This window comes from Capra hircus, chromosome 16 (genome assembly GCF_001704415.2).
Source record: "Capra hircus breed San Clemente chromosome 16, ASM170441v1, whole genome shotgun sequence".
Lineage (NCBI taxonomy): Eukaryota > Metazoa > Chordata > Mammalia > Artiodactyla > Bovidae > Capra > Capra hircus.
In genome coordinates, this window is record NC_030823.1 from 75,146,856 (window position 1) to 75,164,939 (window position 18,084).

The 18,084-nt window shown below is 37.4% G+C and overlaps 1 protein-coding gene across 4 annotated transcripts in view; it reads right to left on the minus strand.

Annotated features, from left to right (window-relative positions):
* The window catches only part of DENND1B (DENN domain containing 1B), a 271,053-nt gene that overhangs the window by 81,387 nt on the left and 171,582 nt on the right, over window positions 1-18,084 (minus strand). For all 4 annotated transcript variants that reach the window (XM_018060808.1, XM_018060806.1, XM_018060809.1 and 1 more), the window contains 3 exons: window positions 16,714-16,759; window positions 11,990-12,091; window positions 208-333 (listed from right to left, as the gene is read on the minus strand). In XM_018060808.1, the coding sequence (XP_017916297.1) occupies window positions 208-333; window positions 11,990-12,091; window positions 16,714-16,759 (274 nt within the window). The remainder of the gene's footprint in view (window positions 1-207; window positions 334-11,989; window positions 12,092-16,713; window positions 16,760-18,084) is intronic.

Genomic DNA, 18,084 nt, shown 5'->3' on the forward strand with positions numbered 1-18,084 from the left:
CTAAAGGGTTACTGACTGAAAGAGCTAAAGCCAAAAGGTCAAGAACCTGGAGAAGGGACCCCATGTTTTACAGCATATTAGTTTGGATTTTTAAAAACCTTTTATGAAACATTTTAGGGTGGGGGATATTCGAGTATTTCATTCCCTGCCCCATTTCAAAGAACCACCCAAGAGCAAATTAAAACAGTGATGACGGGAAATGCTTACAGGTTTGTATCTCAGAGCATCTCTGTAGGATCCAAACAAAGCCGCCTGCGCCCTGAGGAAGGCCCTGGCTACTCCATCCCCCGTAGCTGTGGACTGCTTCTTCAGTTTATTTTTCAGGGCTGAGACCTGCGTGACAGAGAGGAATCGTTACATTCACACCTCGGATATTGGAACGGTGAGGGACAAGCTGATCCGCAGGCAGGCCGCCGCGCCCGCGGGTCAGCCCGGGCGCCTCCTCCTCGCCTCCGCTTATCATCCTGACCGCGGGCAGCACCTGCTGGCCTGTTAATTGAAAGGGAAGCAGGGGCCCGCGGTAATGTGCTAATGCAAATTGGTCTGCACGCTCCTTTTTTATTCCCAAGGTCTCCTGACATAAATAAGCTTTAATTATTTTACAGTAAACTGCTTGTGAGCCACTTTCCTGCAGATGTTTAGCCATGACAACGAGTGTCTACTTGTTTGGAGATGGAGCCGGGTGGGGAGCGTTTTGTTTCTGCTACGGAAGCTTACTTGTTCCAGGCCCTCCAGGATCACTGGCTGTTTATTTTTGGAAGCCTCATTTGTACATATAATTTTCCAGTCACTTGTTGAGTAGTTTTCAGCATTATTAGATAGAAAGTGGGAAGGGAGTTAAGGTTACTGAGAATCTAAGCACGAGTAGGGAATTCTGTTAACGCTCGTTAGACACTGACTGTCCCATCTGATGTGAATAGTCTTCCACGCCAAGTACTCATGCTATCGTTTATGAATGAACAAACAAGGGCTCGAATGTGTGGACTGATCTGTCCTTAATATTTGGCTACCAGAAGGCGAAACTGAGATCTCAACCCAGTTCTGCCCAGTTTTTCCCACCACCATTATTAGCAGGATTCGAGTTCAACGTTATTGCCTTATGCACCAGTTATCCCACTAACAAATGTTTCTAAATCAAAGGAAGACGTATGATCTAGAAATTTGCATACTTTTAAAAGGCACCTATGTTTGCTACAATTTTCCATACACTTGCATCCTTTAATTTCAGGTCCTGTGTATTAATATTTTGAGGCTTCCCAGGTGGCTCAGTGGTCAAGTATCTGTCTGCCAATGCAGGAGACAGGGGTTCAATCCTTGGGCTGGGAAGATCCCCTGGAGGAGGATATGGCAACTTGCTCCATATTCTAGTCGGGGAAATCCCATGGACAGAGGAGCCTGGTGGACTACAGCCTGGATCTCAATAGTCAGACATGACTGAGTGCGTAAACCACCAGTTCCACAATCATATTCCTGATGTGTACTCTTACTTTTTTTTAAAGAGGACGTGATATGATCTGTTCCCATGCCTCCAGTTCACTTGACCCATTCCTTTCCCACATAAAAACCCCACTCTATACACTTAAAAAGTACTAGTGATGCCCATATACATTCCTTAGCAATGCTCTACCTGGGAACATGAGGTCACGAAGCAATCCTGTTTTCTTAAGAAAAACACTGATGGGACGAGTTGGCCTGCTCCCTTACCAGAGCATATTCTCATCCTTACGACAGATATCACCCGATTAACAACGCTGTTCCTCCTTTACATATATGTGCAAGGAGTGTTTACACTTCTTTATACAAGCGTCCTGACTGCCCCTGTGGATGATGACTGTAACTGAAGTGTCAACCTAATTAACAACCAAACTTTGAATAATGCTAATGAGAAATGAACACAGCATCAGAGGCAGGACCAGCTCTACAGGTGATAAACCTTCACAGGAGTGACATTTTCCAGTGTAAAGTCACAGCCACTGTGATCTGATCAAAGACACAGACCCCCACTGGGTCCAATTATAACCACAGTTTTGAAAAAATTACTGAGTTAGGATGCTCATAATCTATGCAGAAAGGCCTTTGCAGTATAGGTCTTTCCCCATAGCTGTGATCTTCTCAATTTATATCCAGGCTCCACAGATCCAGATAAAAGTTTAGAACCTAATTCACTTAGCCCACAAAGTGAATAAGCCCGGATTCATTTAAGAAGTTGTTGTTATTAAAATCTAACCTCAATAAATGCAGATTTTTAGGTAGCCCACATATTCAAAAATAAATACAGCTGAAGGATGCAAAAACAAACCTCTGACTTAATATCCCATATTCTGAAGACAGTAATAATGTTAAGTTCCAAATGCCTTTTTAAAAGAAAACAATGGGAACGCAATCAACACATGTATTTCATTAATGCCCCCCTAGAAAGGCTTATCATGCAAAGAATAACAGTCTAGTCTTCCGAAGTATTATAAAAATAAAATAGGGTTATGTTTACTTTAGAAAATAAAAATTAAACGTCATGCCTTGTATCTTTGCAAAAGTGAATTCCTCAAGATGTATTTTTCTATAAAACCTGAAAGTGGGGCTTCCCTGGGGGTCCAGTGTTAAGAATTCACTTGCCAACGCAGGGGACACAGGCGCAGTCCCTGATCCAGGAAGATCCCACATGCCAAGGAGCAACTGAGCCCATGCGCCACCACCAGACAAGCCACCGCCATGAGCAGCCTACACACCGCAACGAGAGAGGAGCCCCGGCTCCCTGCAACTTGAGGAAGCCCGCACAGCACAAAGGCCTAGTGCAGACAAAAATAAACTCAAGAATCTTAAAAAAGAAAAAAGACAATCCGTAGCTGGTGGGGTGCTGTACGGATTATAACGTATATGGAGCAAACGCCTTAAAGGAAAAAAGAAGCCTGAAAGTGACAATTCAGCTCTCCAAAAATCGAGAATCCTTAGGCTGAGCGTGACATCTGTGCTGGCAGAGCCTGGAAGCACGTCAGGCCATTGCTCAGCCGTTGCCACTCCAAATCCTCAACTATTTAATGGCCAAGCAAGTCTTCTAGGGTTATTAATCACATTGCCACAAACCCTTCCTAAACAAAATTGCAACTATGTAGCCTTCACTTCCAAATTAGTCAGTGTCAGTTCCTGAATTCCATCAAGAGGTCTACAGAACATAGGAAAGAAGAAAATATTTGCTCTAGAACTTCCAAGAGGGTAGCCACTAGACACAGGAGCACCTGAAATGTGACTAGCCCAAACTGAGAGCTGCTGCTAGTTTAAAAAAAAAAAAAAATACACTGGATTTTGAAGACTTAGTATCATACAGAGAGTAAAATACCTCATTAATAATTTTTACTGATTACATGCTGAAACAGTATTTTGAATATACTGGGTTAAATAAAACATTAAAATTCATTTCAGCTATTTCTTTTTGCTTTTTAGCATGGTTGGTAGAAAATTTTTAATTGCAAATGTGGCCTACATTATGTTTCTACTGTGGACTGTGCTATTTTATATGAACATACTATTCATGTTGAACATACTATTCATACAATTTCATACATACATGTGAGACTAAAAAAAACTGCCTTGCAAGAAATATGGTTAAGGTTTTCCTTTGCCTATTTCTACATTATTTCAGCCTTTACAAACTGCACATGAAGAGCTCTTCCTTGACCTACTCGAGGTGAGCCTCGACTGTCGGCAGATGGGTGGTGGTCCCAGTTTCTCAGACCAGAGGGGCAATGAGTTAAGGGTTTCTATGTACACCCATGAGAGCTCAGAAACAACCTGTAAAAATGAAATGCTTTTTAACAGTCAGCTTCAGATATGAGGATACTACTCTAATATAAAATAACTGTCAACCTTGTTATTTTTCTGTACTCTAAACCACGGGAGTAAGTTATCACCAGTTACCATTGCCCTTTGCAGTGCTAATGAGCTGTGAGCAGATTTTAATATATATATTTTAATTTTTTAAAAAAGGTGATGTATCTTCTGCACTTTTAAAATACCTGGTCTGGGAAATAGCATTTTCTGCTTAATTGCCAAACTTCAAAGTTTAGTTTTGACATCAATGTACATCTTTCCATGATATCCTAAAGCTTATACTCACATGTAACTTAATTCAGCAAAGCACCTGGAACTTTGGTAACACGGCTATTATCACAAAATCCTATCATGGCCTCCTGAAAAAGTATCCAATATTTTCTCTTTTTATTCTCAAGAAAGTAAGCTGCAATGTTTGATGGCTGAGGATGACTTCAAAACTGATGTTTTACTTTGACATATTTAGTCTGTATATAAATTATTTTTTAAGTCTAATTAGGTATCATACCAGACCCTCCCCTCAAAAAATGTGAAAAAACTTCAGAATAAACATAATTTCACTGCTCTTATCAAGTGTTCAAATTCCTTTCATACAATGAGCGTCCAGGCTTCCAAGCAGCCGGAATTACAGCCTGGGTCTAAGCACAGTGAGAGTTCACTGCAACGTGAATAATCTTGCCAGTTCTCACCCCTGCCCTCTTAGCACTAAGTGTGAGTAAAAGGAGGGGATTACACGAGTAAACACAGCAAATGGGCATAAATTAAAAGCGAGCAAGCCACATGCACGTGGTCTGAGCAGTGAAGCAAGGATGCTGACCGGGGGTTAGGAAGGGAGGTGACATAGAGGAGCTGAGATTTTTCATGGAAGTGACAGGTTTTTCTCTTAACTTGACTTTCAGATGTGGCTTCTCAGGAAAAATAAATCAACCACTATAACCCACTAATTTTCATTTCATTTCTTAGGATCACAAAGAGAAACATCAGGGTAAAGAACAGAAGGTAAACATAAATGTTCAGGAATAATATTGGGATAAACTATGTGTCCTGACATGGCCCTGTGATATCTTTAAATATCCATATTCCTAATTGAACTCTACTCCAGAAACTACATACATTCAGAAGAGCTAATGCTTCAAATAATATCTTGCTTTAGAAAAAAGTTACGACGTTAAAATCTTTATTCTTCCATGAAACATCTTACGGTCATTGTATGAATCCAAAATTAAATCCCTACACTTTAATCCTTCTAATGTTCAGTTTCCTAGGCAATAAAATGAACCCTTCTGTCTCAATTTTCTAACATGTTTCTATTTAAGGATTAAAACACTAACCTTTAACATTTGTTAAATGAAAAACATATGATACACTGGCAGAGGGCATCATGACACTGTTTCTCTGAATGCTTAAATTACCTATCGGAACCTAAAATATGGTGTCATCTACAACTGTTTCCCCTTCAGAGGGATCGTAAAATGAAGACAGCCAAGACCGCTCTTACGCCCTCTCAAGTCCAACGTCATGCCAGTGTCTCAACAGCAATGTCACTTCCAAGATCCAGGAGCTGAGAAAGTACCCTCGGAGGCCCTCTCGACACTGCACCCTTCGCATCTTCCATGAGCAGCACATCACGTCACGGAGCCCCAGTCGTCTGACCTCCGATATGGATCTCAAATCTGCCCACCTTGATCCAAATCCCTGCCGCTATCAAGTTCAAGCAGCGATCATCTCTCGCCTGGACCACTGCAAACGGTCTCTCAAGCCGTTCATTCTGCTCTATTCTGCTTCGTCAGACCCAGGGATCCTCAGGACCTAGAGCTGGAGATGGTGTTTTTACAAGCCTAAGTGGCCTGCGCTATTATTCCTCTGCTATGGATCTCCAGTAAAGGGCCAGTAAAGCCTGGAGTCCTGAACAAGAGCCCGTGACCTCACGCTCTCCCTCCTGCTATCTCTACCACCTCATTGTGTGTAACTCTCGCTTCTGTGTGTCTCACCACAGCTACACAGGGCTTCTCTCCCTTCCTGCATTTGCCAACAGCAGAACCTCTGCATACGCTTATCCCTCCTCCTCCCACTCTGCGTGGCTTACTCACACCCACCGTTCAGGCCAGTTCTGCACAGACGTTCTGATGTCTCGACCTGAACCACAAAAGGCGTGTGTGAGTTTACAGGCAGGTAACAGTGTTGGCTTGACTACAACCATCTCACTTGGGCTCTTACAGCAGAGGTGCTGTCGGTCCACCAGCATCTCACTGAGCTCTCACTCTCTCTTTGGTAGCAGAAACCCTAAGCTCCGAGGGGTGCCTGGATAACCTAGCTGGGTTGGCCAGCCATCTCCCCGCACCACTGTGACCTGGTGTGGCCAGGGGCTTGTGTTCAGCTGATGGAACGTGAGCTTTAGGACTGCAGAGTGTACATCTTCTCGTCCACTCCACTCCCAGAGCAATACAGGCGTATAGTAGGTGCCTCATCAGTATTTGAAGGAGAGAATGAGCAAATCAACAACCTGTCCAGGCACACTTTGTCCTACCTTCTCTAGCTGACTGAATAGAGTGTCTGTGACGGGGCCCAGAATCCAGGGACTAGAATTCACTGAGAAGTCCACCAAGTTGTCACCCTGTCAGCAGGATCTGGGAACCACCATCGGGACAGTGCTCACAACATCCTGTGCACAAAAAGTCTCTCGAATATGGAAAACTCAAGAACTTAAGCACACACACAATTTTTCAATTATTTTAAAACCAAAATCAAGGTCTTTAAATACATAAATGCACACACACACACATACAGAGGCAGCAAGAAGAAAGAGAAGTGCACTTTTAAGAGGACACAGGAGGAGAGAAGATATTAGGAGAAAGGCTAGCTAATTTAGACGGAAATGAAAAGCCATGAAAAAACCAAGGAAACTCATGAGCACTGAAAAAAATCACTAAAAGTAACAAATTATAAATCAACTTTCAAATGCTAAATGCACAGAGACGTGAAGGGAGGGACAGAGCAGGGCTGGACTGATTCTCCCGTGCAGCCGAGAGAAACCAGTGAAGATCTTTTAAACGCCTGAAGCCCAGTTAATTACGATTTTGCGTTTAAAATTTTTGTTTTATTACGCTTTGGTACTGAAAGTTTATTAAAAAAGACACACCGAGAAAACAGTAGGAAAACACAGCAGGATCTGTTCATACTCACAGACAAAAAACAACCTTTGTAAACAGTCTCATCTCTGAAAATAACTATTGAGAAGAAAAGGGAGCCCCCGTGACGGCCGAAGTTGGGGCAGGAGCCGGGTGCCTGCCACCACGCCCTGCTTCTCTAGGGCCAGGAGACATACGGCGGCCCTCAAGCCACAGAGGAAGAGATTAAACCCGCTTCCAGGCTTCTCCCTGTTGTTACTGTGGGCGTCAGATGGAAACACCCTTAGAGCACGTTCTAGGAAGCACCTCTCAACAGGGACTTGAACAGCAACCTCCGCGACAAAGGGCAGAAGAAACGCAACCTCGGTCCTCTCCCAGGATCGCTGATGGGCGCCCACACTGCCCGCCGCCCGGGGCTGCGAGGAGGGCCGATGCCCCGGGGCCTGGTCCACTAGCTGGACGGGGTGCATCTCCTGGAGTCTACCCTATTAAACAAAACAACGTCCTCGAGATCACTCTAGAACCAGAGTCAAACTGTTATCTTTCTCATCTGGACACTTGAGAGGTTCGCTCGGGCTTCGGTCACTGCTAAACGCGATAAGGATTACAGCAGAGCGCTGGCGGGCCTGGAACTAACAGAATATTCTCTGGGGCCTCTTTTTTTTCTTTATAACATATATTATGACAATTTAACATATTAAACCTTCATGTTAGATTAGAGGAAATATCCAGTGAGTTAAACATATTTACTGACCTACTTGTACAGTTGGTTAAGAGTTAAATTTATTTATATATTTGAATTTAAACTGATTTTTAAAAATTCTCCAAGAAAGCCAATTTTTTCCCAAACTTATTCCCGAATGAATTAACTCACTTGAATTTAGATGATCTAAAAATTCTAGTTAGAGTTTGGGTTTTTTTCCTTTAGTTTTTTTAGGCTTGTAATGATTTTTAGTTAATCGGAGCAATTTGCACCTTTCCTGCTCCCGTCATGGTAAAACCATTAACCTAGTCCTCAGTGTGATGCTTGAAAGTCTCAGACGCACCAAGCTTTAGATGACTCTATTTTATAATAAGGCCTTTTCAATGTTTTAATAATTAAATATGCTTTACACTGAATGTCACCGTCCTGTAACATACTGCGGCCTACCATGAAGGGTACAATAACTCTTCAGTACGCAAACTGTATTTTCTACACATCCCTGGAATAGAAAATAGAAAGCCATTTTCCAATAGCATTACACAGAACATGAAAATGAGTTTTTAAAACAGTGCTGACAATCTTAATTTAAATGAAATAAGTCATAATGGTATTTCTTTAACAAGATTAGAATGGAGAGTGGGCTTCTGCATCAACAAGAGGCACTCAGTATACTGTGTGCCATGCTCATATGTGACGCACCACGCACTAGTGTTTGGGCCGTAGTCTGAGGATCAACCTGTATGAAATAAGGCTCTAGGCACACCGGGAGCGGAGGAGTTCTGCGCCTTCACCCTCTCATCTCGCGCAGAGGCAAGTATTTTGACCTGCCTCAGAGTATATTATTTTTCACAATCCAGTAAGCTGAAATTATTTAAAGACTGTTACACCACACAGGTCAAAATTTGCTTTCCTAAGTAATGAATATTCTAATACATGTGGCTTTTTCAGATGTCAGTTCTAAGCAGCTTTCTTCTATAAGAGTTAGTTTATAATTGTTTTAAATAAATATTCACATAAAGACAGATATCCTATATTCCATTATAATTCAAATTAGCTTAATTTTCCCACAAGTGGGGTATCCTATTCATTTTTGAAACAGTAACAATTCTCCAAATTACTTTTCAAAAATGTTAAGGATGATAAAAATTTAAATGAGTACTAATACTCTAGAAATGCATTTTAAATTATTACATAATCAAAACTAAATTTGTATACTGTATATATTTGCAATGGAGGAGGTCTCAATAGTGCATTTTCTTAAATTAAAATGAACACATTTGAGATTTCAAATATAATATTTAATACAAACTGGCTCTTTCTGCCCCCACTTAAAAACATACCACAATAACAGTAACTGCAATATTGTTACATAGCCCTAAAATTTATTCATTTCAAAACACTCAAACTACATATGTTTGAAGGTACCTATATCTGGCACAGCCACTAAAAAAAATAAAATGACAATGTATTTGTAGACAAAAACTACAAAAGTATATTCTAATGGGTCGACTGCTTTTAAAAGTTATTCCATGTAATTATCAATATCATTAAAATCACTCCCAATAAAATTTGGTTTTTTTCTTTTAATGATCCAAATCTATAGTGAAATGATGAAATCGAAAAACAAGTGTTCTTGTCAGAAGACAGGAAGAGGGTTTTTTTTCCTTTCCCTTAAGGAAAACAAAGGGTTCCTGAAAGCTTTGGCCTGATTTATTCTTCCAATTTTAAATACCTTAAGAGCAGCGGAACTGCTACTGGCATGGTAGTATTTCTAACAGTCAATAAATCTAAAATATTATGTGTGAATATTGGAATGAAGCCATTAAGAAGATTACAGCATGCAACACAGCAGAGGGTCCACAGGAAAAAAGAACTAGTAATTCAGGACAACTGTGACCACTGACCTTTGAGCAGCCAAGACCACTGGTCAAGCTGCCACGGTAATGAAGCGCACAGGCACGGAAAGTCATCCAGCCTCTAAGTATAAATGTCTGGGTGGACGACTTTAAAAGGCCCCCGTTTGAATATCAGGTAATTTATTAAATTATTGAACAATACCAACAGTAATATTTTTCAGGCTTCAAGCATATTTTATTAAGTCACAAAAAAATTCAGGACTACCATTTGTGACTTGAACACATCTCACTCAAAACATTTACAACTAAAGGAAGTATGATGGGATACTTTATCATATTTCCCCACTAAACTGATGAAAAATCTAAATTTATTAGAGATGGATTAAACAACCACCTGAAATATTTTTAGAAAAGCATTATAACTTTAGAACATCTCACACTTTCAGTAAATAGTCCTAGCTCCATCTGAGAACTATTTCAGATTATTCATTCTTCAAATTTGTCTAAGTCTGCAGTCCTTAATTTCAACCATACAAATACAATAGCTATACCTATATCATCTTGCAGAGTTCCTTTTTATGAATGTTCTTTACTGTTTCGGTTATGTTTAATTAACTGTTGCTTATAACTAACCAGTGGGACGATCCCTTCTGTCATTGCACATATTTAGGTTTTTACATTTTGTGCATATTGTTTAACTTCACATATTTAAATAAATGTTTAAATATCAAACTCATTCTACTAGGAAAGTAGCAGTTCTCAATTTGAACAGAATCACCCATCAAAAAATTTCTATTAAAGACTCTTTTCCTCAAAGTAATGATCAGCTATCGCTAGAGCTGACTATAAACATTTTAATATAACACAAGAAAGCTGATTTCTTCTTTCTTATTCTTCCTCATTTAAAGGAAAAAAAAATCCTCTCAGAGAATTAACTGTGGGGACTATATCCACTTAAGGAAAACACTCCTAAAAGCTGGGACTTTATTTTCATAATTATGTCCCTATCTAGTGAAGACTACTTTGATGGATTTCTAAATGAACAACTCTAATCCTTTCTAGCAGCTTCTGCAGAATTTTTATAATGAGGCAATCTAGTTATAATGAGCTAAAAAGATAATATAATTCTTCACTGGCCTGGGTTTGGATTTATTCATACATAGCACAAATTTTACTACAGTGAGATAAAGTAGTTCAGTTAATTTGCTTCAAGGTCAGCAAGTATTTTAGGTTATTTATGAGCATAAATAATCTGATTTTGACTTTAAAGTCACATTTTTTCCTATCAGCAGCCATAAAAGCAATCAAGGCAAGTATTATTGTATTTTTTGAGTTTGAAAAAAAAGTCATTAAAAACTCAAACCTAATAATGATTTCAAAGTACCTGCAATATTACTGAAAATAATATTTTGAAGGTTATTTCCAAATTTTAATATATCTGAATAAATGGATTTTTAAAAGGGAGTTATTTTAAATTAGAATTATGTTACACAGATATTTTTAAATAGACATTAGAATATATACAGAAGCAGTACAATCTGCATTTGTACCCTGTTCTAAGTAATACAAAGGCCAAAAAAAATGCATTTCTGAAAACCACTTAACACAAAATACAGAATATATCCTATTTAAGCTGCAGACACACACACGCACACACACACATACACACACACAAACCTCTGCAAGATCAAAGACCGAAAGAGAGCTGGCACTTAATTTATCAGCCTTTACAGACAAAAGACAGTTTTCGTCATTTCAAAAGGATCAGATGTCTTTTATGACAAACTGGGTTTGCAGTTTAATTTACAAATAGAATCCTAAGTAAGCAGTCTGTGCTCTGCCAGAACAAATGACAAACAGTGTAGGTTTTCATTCTTGCGGCCCTCAGCAGGAGAGACAAGATTAAAAATAAAACTGAAATAATTTAGAGAAAACAAATAAATGTTTCAGAAAGTTGAGGGAGATCAAAGCCAGAATTTTCTGACCCCAACTGTACAAGCATTTCTTATTATATTGACCAGTGCCATCAGCTCATTAATTAAAAGGAAAAGCGCTGGCAGGTGGCAGGGAAGCAAAAGCCGATAATTGGCCCCCTTCTTCTTCTTGCCTTCAAAAACTCGCTCATTCTTCTGCAAGACATGCCACTAGGCAGACAGAAATGCCTACTTTGTAATATAATGATTAAGATGAGATGAAGAGACGTGCGCTTAAAGAAACTCTGCCTAATGAATGCATCGAGCTTTTTAATTACGATCCTACTCTTACAATAAGGAATGTGATGCTCCATTCGACATCTCCTCAACTGCCAAAAGGTAAAAATATTAAATTGAGGCTCTACATTGCTTCCTCTCACACCGCACGCACATAGGCAACCCTTTTATTTCAGACAGAAAAAGTGGGAAAGCAACTCCTGGTGATTCAAGGGTCCAGGAGAAAACACACACGTATGTTCACCACAAAACACCCGCCACACTTACCACATCGCTTGGAAGGCTGCTCAAGTCATTAAACGGTGATTCTAAAGTGTTTGTGTCAACATTTAACATAACCACATCCTCCAGTGATTTATTTTTCACTCTCTGTTTAAAAAACACAATTATAAACACACATCTTAGTATAGTTTCCTTCCAAACCTATCATGAGCTTAGACACATAGAGAAAATTAATTTTAATGCATTAGCCTTAGAAAAAAAGGAAAATTCTACACTATGAAAGAATACAAACAATTTTCCCTTATGAGAAAGTCTGTCTAAAACCATTCAAAAAGGTAAGAGTAAAAAGTACTTAAAACAGAATGTTTACTCACCTAAAAATATTAATTTAGTTAGGAGCAACTAAATGTAATCTAACTACCAAAGAGATATTACAACAAATATGAAATAGGGACATGGCTATAATAAACTGTAAATATTTATATTCTTTAAATTTTACCAATTGAATTTCAATCCTATGATACAGGAACTTGTAGTCAGTTCTAGAGCTATTTTTAGCATAAATCATACTTTGGGGTTAACATAAAACAATAAATATGACTAAGAAATGAATCAACTTTTAAATTAGTAAATATTTCCTCTATCATCTCCGTATCAATTTGGTGTAAGGTGATGATGACTTATAAGTGAAAGTTGAATAAGAAAAAATGACAGCAGTAATACAGAATTTGTTATTTTCTTTATCCCATGAAATTGTATAAAAAGGATCGAATTTAACAGCCTATCAGATCAACTATGTGACTTGTCATATTTGTTTGAAAGTCAAACGGCCAAATTATCTCCATACATGCACAAATGACAGTAAATTAGAATTTATTAAAGCTGTATCCTTAAAGAAATATTTATAATTAATTGTTCCTATCTAAACTAACGTCTACTTAAATCACATAAATTAGTCTTATTTAAATGATAGCAAACGTTATCCCCTAGTGAAAATAAGTAATATGTACATTAATGAAATATATCCATCAACTCAGAATTCCATAATTGCATAGTTCAACTAGCAATCTACCAACTAATCTCAGTGCAATAGTTTTAAAAGTGACATTCTAGAATAACAGCCATTTTTCAATTTAAACACCCTAAATATTAAACTGGCCAGGACAATCTTTTAAGTTAGCCAAGACTGAAATTTCTGTGATCTATTCAGGATTTCAAATATCTGTGTACTGGGTAGTATGCTAAATTTGCTAGGAAAATGACAGTCTAAAGTAGGGAATTTTTATGAAATAAGAAAGCCATAATGTCTACGTGGAATACAGATTCTCAAGGGGACACATGATTCTGAAACTGTCTTGTAAAAGACACTATAATTATTCTAAAGTAAGATTCAGAAGATGGCCATTTCTAACAAATTAACAGAGAATCACTTATAATAGTGATATCAGTGCCAAATATTTATGAACTCATTTCCCTTCCACGTGCATATGTATATGTTAAAGAGATTTACATATGTAAATATGTGGTTATCTACAAATCAACTACAGCATAACCATAAAAATAACCTATTTTATGAAGAAAAATATGTGTATATTAATGGCATTTAGATGGGAAAAGTATACCTTAAGTTTCATTTCCATCTTCAATTCTAAATTGCCCTTTTAAAAAACAGAAATAGTAAGGATAATCCAGAAACCTGATACTTTCTTTCAGGGGATGAAGTGAGTTCATCTAAATAGCCCAGAGTAATGGTTTTGTGATCCCAAAATGTTTGTAACATCACTAACACTTAACTCTGAATAAAGGAAATTAGTCTTGGTATGAAATGTATAGTTTTTTCAAAGTTTCTCTTAGATTAAACAAGTCTGATAATAGCTGAACATTAAAATCTGTTATAGGGAACACTCGATAAGAACGGAAAATGCGTTCATCTCAATAAATCAATACACCAAGCCTCCCTAAAGTGAGAACAATTCTACATAACCCAACAAGGGGGTGGAAATGGTATGCAATTTTAATCTGTTTTTTAAAAATTCAGATTAATGTATTTTCTTTTATTTCCCTCCAAACCTAGCTTTAGCTATTTTTTTCTAAAGTAGAATAAAAGGTCAGACGGCCTGTGAAATGGCACCTCTTCCTCTGTCCCATACTTTTCTGTCTCACAAAATTCATGAACTTATTTTGATGGGGAAAGAGTAAGAAAGTGTGGAAACAGAATATGCTTTTTATCCCTCAAAAATAAAAAGATACTATTAGGCCATGGACTGAAAGTCATCTTGAGGACGACACGAGATGCTGAGCCACCCAGTCTGCTGGCATCCCCCACCCGTCACCCTCCTCCCCGGTGAGGCCAGCACACCTGGGCACCTGGGCACCTGCACACAGATGCCAGGAAGGGACATGGCGGCAGCCACCAAGTGATGCTGTGGGACTGGGTCAGCACTGTCCAGGATCACTCAGTGATGGAAGCTCTGCACTGGGGGCCTCTGCAGACTTACTCTCGATCACACTAACAGGCCTTAGTCTGCCTGGACTTTATCCCTAAAGTCTAGTTTTCAGGGGGAACAAAATGCCCTTACCCTTCATTTCAGAAGCAAACTTAAACATTTTAAAAAGATTCCTAGCCAGCTTTTACTTATAACCATACAAAAATAATTTTTAAAAGGTTTAGAAAGACATTAAGTTCATATCTTTGAACAATTAGGTTTAAAAGTCTTTGTAAAACTGATAAAAAGTGTTGAAACCTTCTTGACGGAGAGGGAAGAGGATATTTCAACACTTCCCCAACAACAACAAAAAAATCAGTCATATTTGCAGCCAAACAAAATGCGAAAAATTATCCAGTCCTGTTCCTTATGTAAAATGTGTAAATATATTTGTATTTTGATTATAATACCACTTAAATAAAATTTTAAAAGCACGGCTGAAGATTAGAATTTTGGCTAAAAATAAATCTGCCTAATAATGTCATGATAAGAATGGAATTCTGATACAGGATGTCTATCTCCTGGTAAAAGACTAAGAAGAAAGTTACTAAATGGTACCCAACTGGTTTAGAGACATTCCTGAAGTTCCTGTTTTAGTTTCTCATTCACTATTCAGCCAAATAAACCAAATAAAGCCAAATAAAGATAGCTTAATAAGTTCAGAGTATAAAAGGAGCAGAGATTCCAGCTGATCTAACTGTGGCTTCACGCAGTCTCACTTCACGATAAGAGCCATTTGAAAGGCAGAAAGGACTGCTTGTCCAAGACAATACTCTAAGGAGTAAAAACTTCTTAAATTTGCTTCTTTAAAAAGGTAATGATTTTCTCTACAGGTGTCCAATAAACATGTGATAAATTTTATTGAATATTTAAAGCATGTACTACCTTCTGTAGTATTCTGGAAAAGCTTTTTTAAAAGTTGATATAGAATCATTATGCAAAATAAAACAGGTACAGTCAACCACTTCAACTATTTTTCATCTGCATAAATAAATGTATTATAAAAACTATGTGTTCTGTTAGGTATGTTAAATACAGAGATATGTGCACTAACATCAAAATCAAATTTGATGACTTAAAAAAAAAAATCATGCCAACCAACCATGGTTAGATTTTTGCAAGAAATCAAACTACTGATGAATAAAATGCCAGTCATATATTCTACACTCTACTAGTAGATTAAATACCCACTTATTTATGTTTTATCTTATACAATTTGTTTTCACTGCAAGTACCTTGGCCTTTAAGAAGTATTCTAAAAATAAACAAAATACAGAGTTATTATGCTATGCAATCCAGGCTTCAAAATTAAAAAGAAACTAAACCCACTATAATTCATTAAGATGTATTCTTTATTAATGGTTAAAGCATACTCTCTCCACAAAAGATGCTCAGGAGTTTTAAAAATAATCCCCAGGATCTTCCTTGATCAGCAAAGTGAGGATTGATATAGCGATAATGACTAATCATTAAACCAAATCTAACTCACTAAGTTTGCTTATCAGAAACTGGGTTAAAGTACAATATGGACAACCAGCCAAAGAAGAAATTTATTTGAACAAATCAGCTGGCATAATGATGCCAGGCCACTAACCCAAGCCTTCTGTTTACTTTTTAGAAACTAATCTTATAAGATGTCCTCTCTGGAAATCTCACTGATTTCAAGTTTGAGGTGTTTAAAGTTCAAGGTTTTCCATTACAGTGATAATAAATGACAAAAGTCACTGAGATGACAGTTAAAAAAAAAAACAACCTACATTTTAAGTCCCAACAGGACTGAAAATTAAAATTTTTGCAAAGCTATATTCTAATTTAAAAGTTCATGATTAGTGTATTAAAATACATTTTTGATAAAATTTTGATACAATGGATTATAGTGAAGTTCACAAAATAAAAATTTACCCTTTATGATTCATAATTACAAAAATTTCTGCTTTTAAAATATAGAAATACATCTTCTGAAAGAGAAACAGATATAAAATATCTCAAGCATCATCAAGAAAATGGTTCAAATACTAAGTTTTTAGTATTTAAAACTTAACACATGACTGCAACCAAACAGAACCTACTTTCGGGGGGTCTCAGGCCCCTGAAGATAGCCCTGTGCGTACTGATTAAATACAATTATTTCAATATCACCTTTTGGAAAACCATCACGTACATATACTCTAAATATGCAGCTGGTTACTTCCTTGAACTATTCAACTGATATTCTCTCAGAACACAACTGTTTTAACTATTACTTTTACGAATTAATTTATCTCATGTCTGAAAGATACTCACCTCTAGGAGGCTGGAGTGTATTCCAATCAGGTACGGCATGGGGGCACTAAATTAAAAATACACACGTATATGTTCACAGAGTTCATTAAAACTGAAACAACGATACAGTGATTCAGACTGCTTTAGAAAATACATTGATAAATGGGTGGTTCTAACATAGCACATCATAGTTAAAATTACTCCATTCAGAAAACTCAAATTTAATCTGAGGCCACTGATATATTCAAATTAAGGTTGATGTACATAAAATCACAGAATCATAATTAAATCAAGAGTTATAATGTGTAAAAAACCTTTTTTAATATAAGGAGAATATTAGGGTCTCCCATCGTCTAAGATGGATCTTTTCCATATACTTCCTATCAAATATATTTTAAAGAATCATCAAATTTATTCACACTTATTTGTATAATTTTTTATTTAATTAGATTCTTACATGATTTTATCAATATATATTCATGATTTCACACATAATATACCACCAAAATGTTTGAGTCAGTCACAATGTGTTTACTGAGAACTACTGTGTGCCAGGTACAGTCTGGGAACTGAGGATGCACAGATAAAAAATCTCCTCCTCCACCACTCTCACCATCCTATTTCTCTGCTATCTTTCAACTCACGTCCTGTGCCTTTTATTTAAACTTCATACATTCTTCTGTATCCCACTTTCAACTGTCATATAAAATTATATTTAGTAATAATATTAAATGAATAAAATTTAACTTATAATGATACTAAAGTTATCATTTTAATAAATTTCAAATTGTCTAATAATTTTCAGAGTGATGTTAATTACTTCAGTGCAGTATGTGGAGCAGACCCAGGTGCCACCGCCTGGCAAAGGGATGAGGGCACAATAACAGGACAGGCAGAGCACACGCCCTTGTGGGGCTGACATCCCAGCAGAGGATACAGACATTAAATGAAGCTCACAATACACAAAGCCAAGCCTCACTAGTAATTTCAGAAATATTTCTCAAGAAAGACAGCGAGGAAACTATTCAACTCAACGTTTCAAAATGAAATTATTATTTAACAAGGAAACATGAAAACCAACAAGTATCTATAAATGTGATAGAAGATATGCAAGCTAGTAGCTATTTTAAAATAAAACATTTTGGCATTTCTTTTATATACATCTCTGTGTGATACTTAATGCAAACCTTTTCTGTTAATGAAAACAGATCATATTCTTTTCCCAAGGATCTGCATAATATTCCAAACATTCCTGTCATTATTAGAACTGAGCTGGCCGAAGTCTGGCATGTCCACTTTGCTACTGAGAACCAGACAAAACTGGCACCTTGGCAGACCCACAGTTTTCAGAGTAACCTCAAAGAGTTCCTAATTTGTTCATGAATAGCTTGG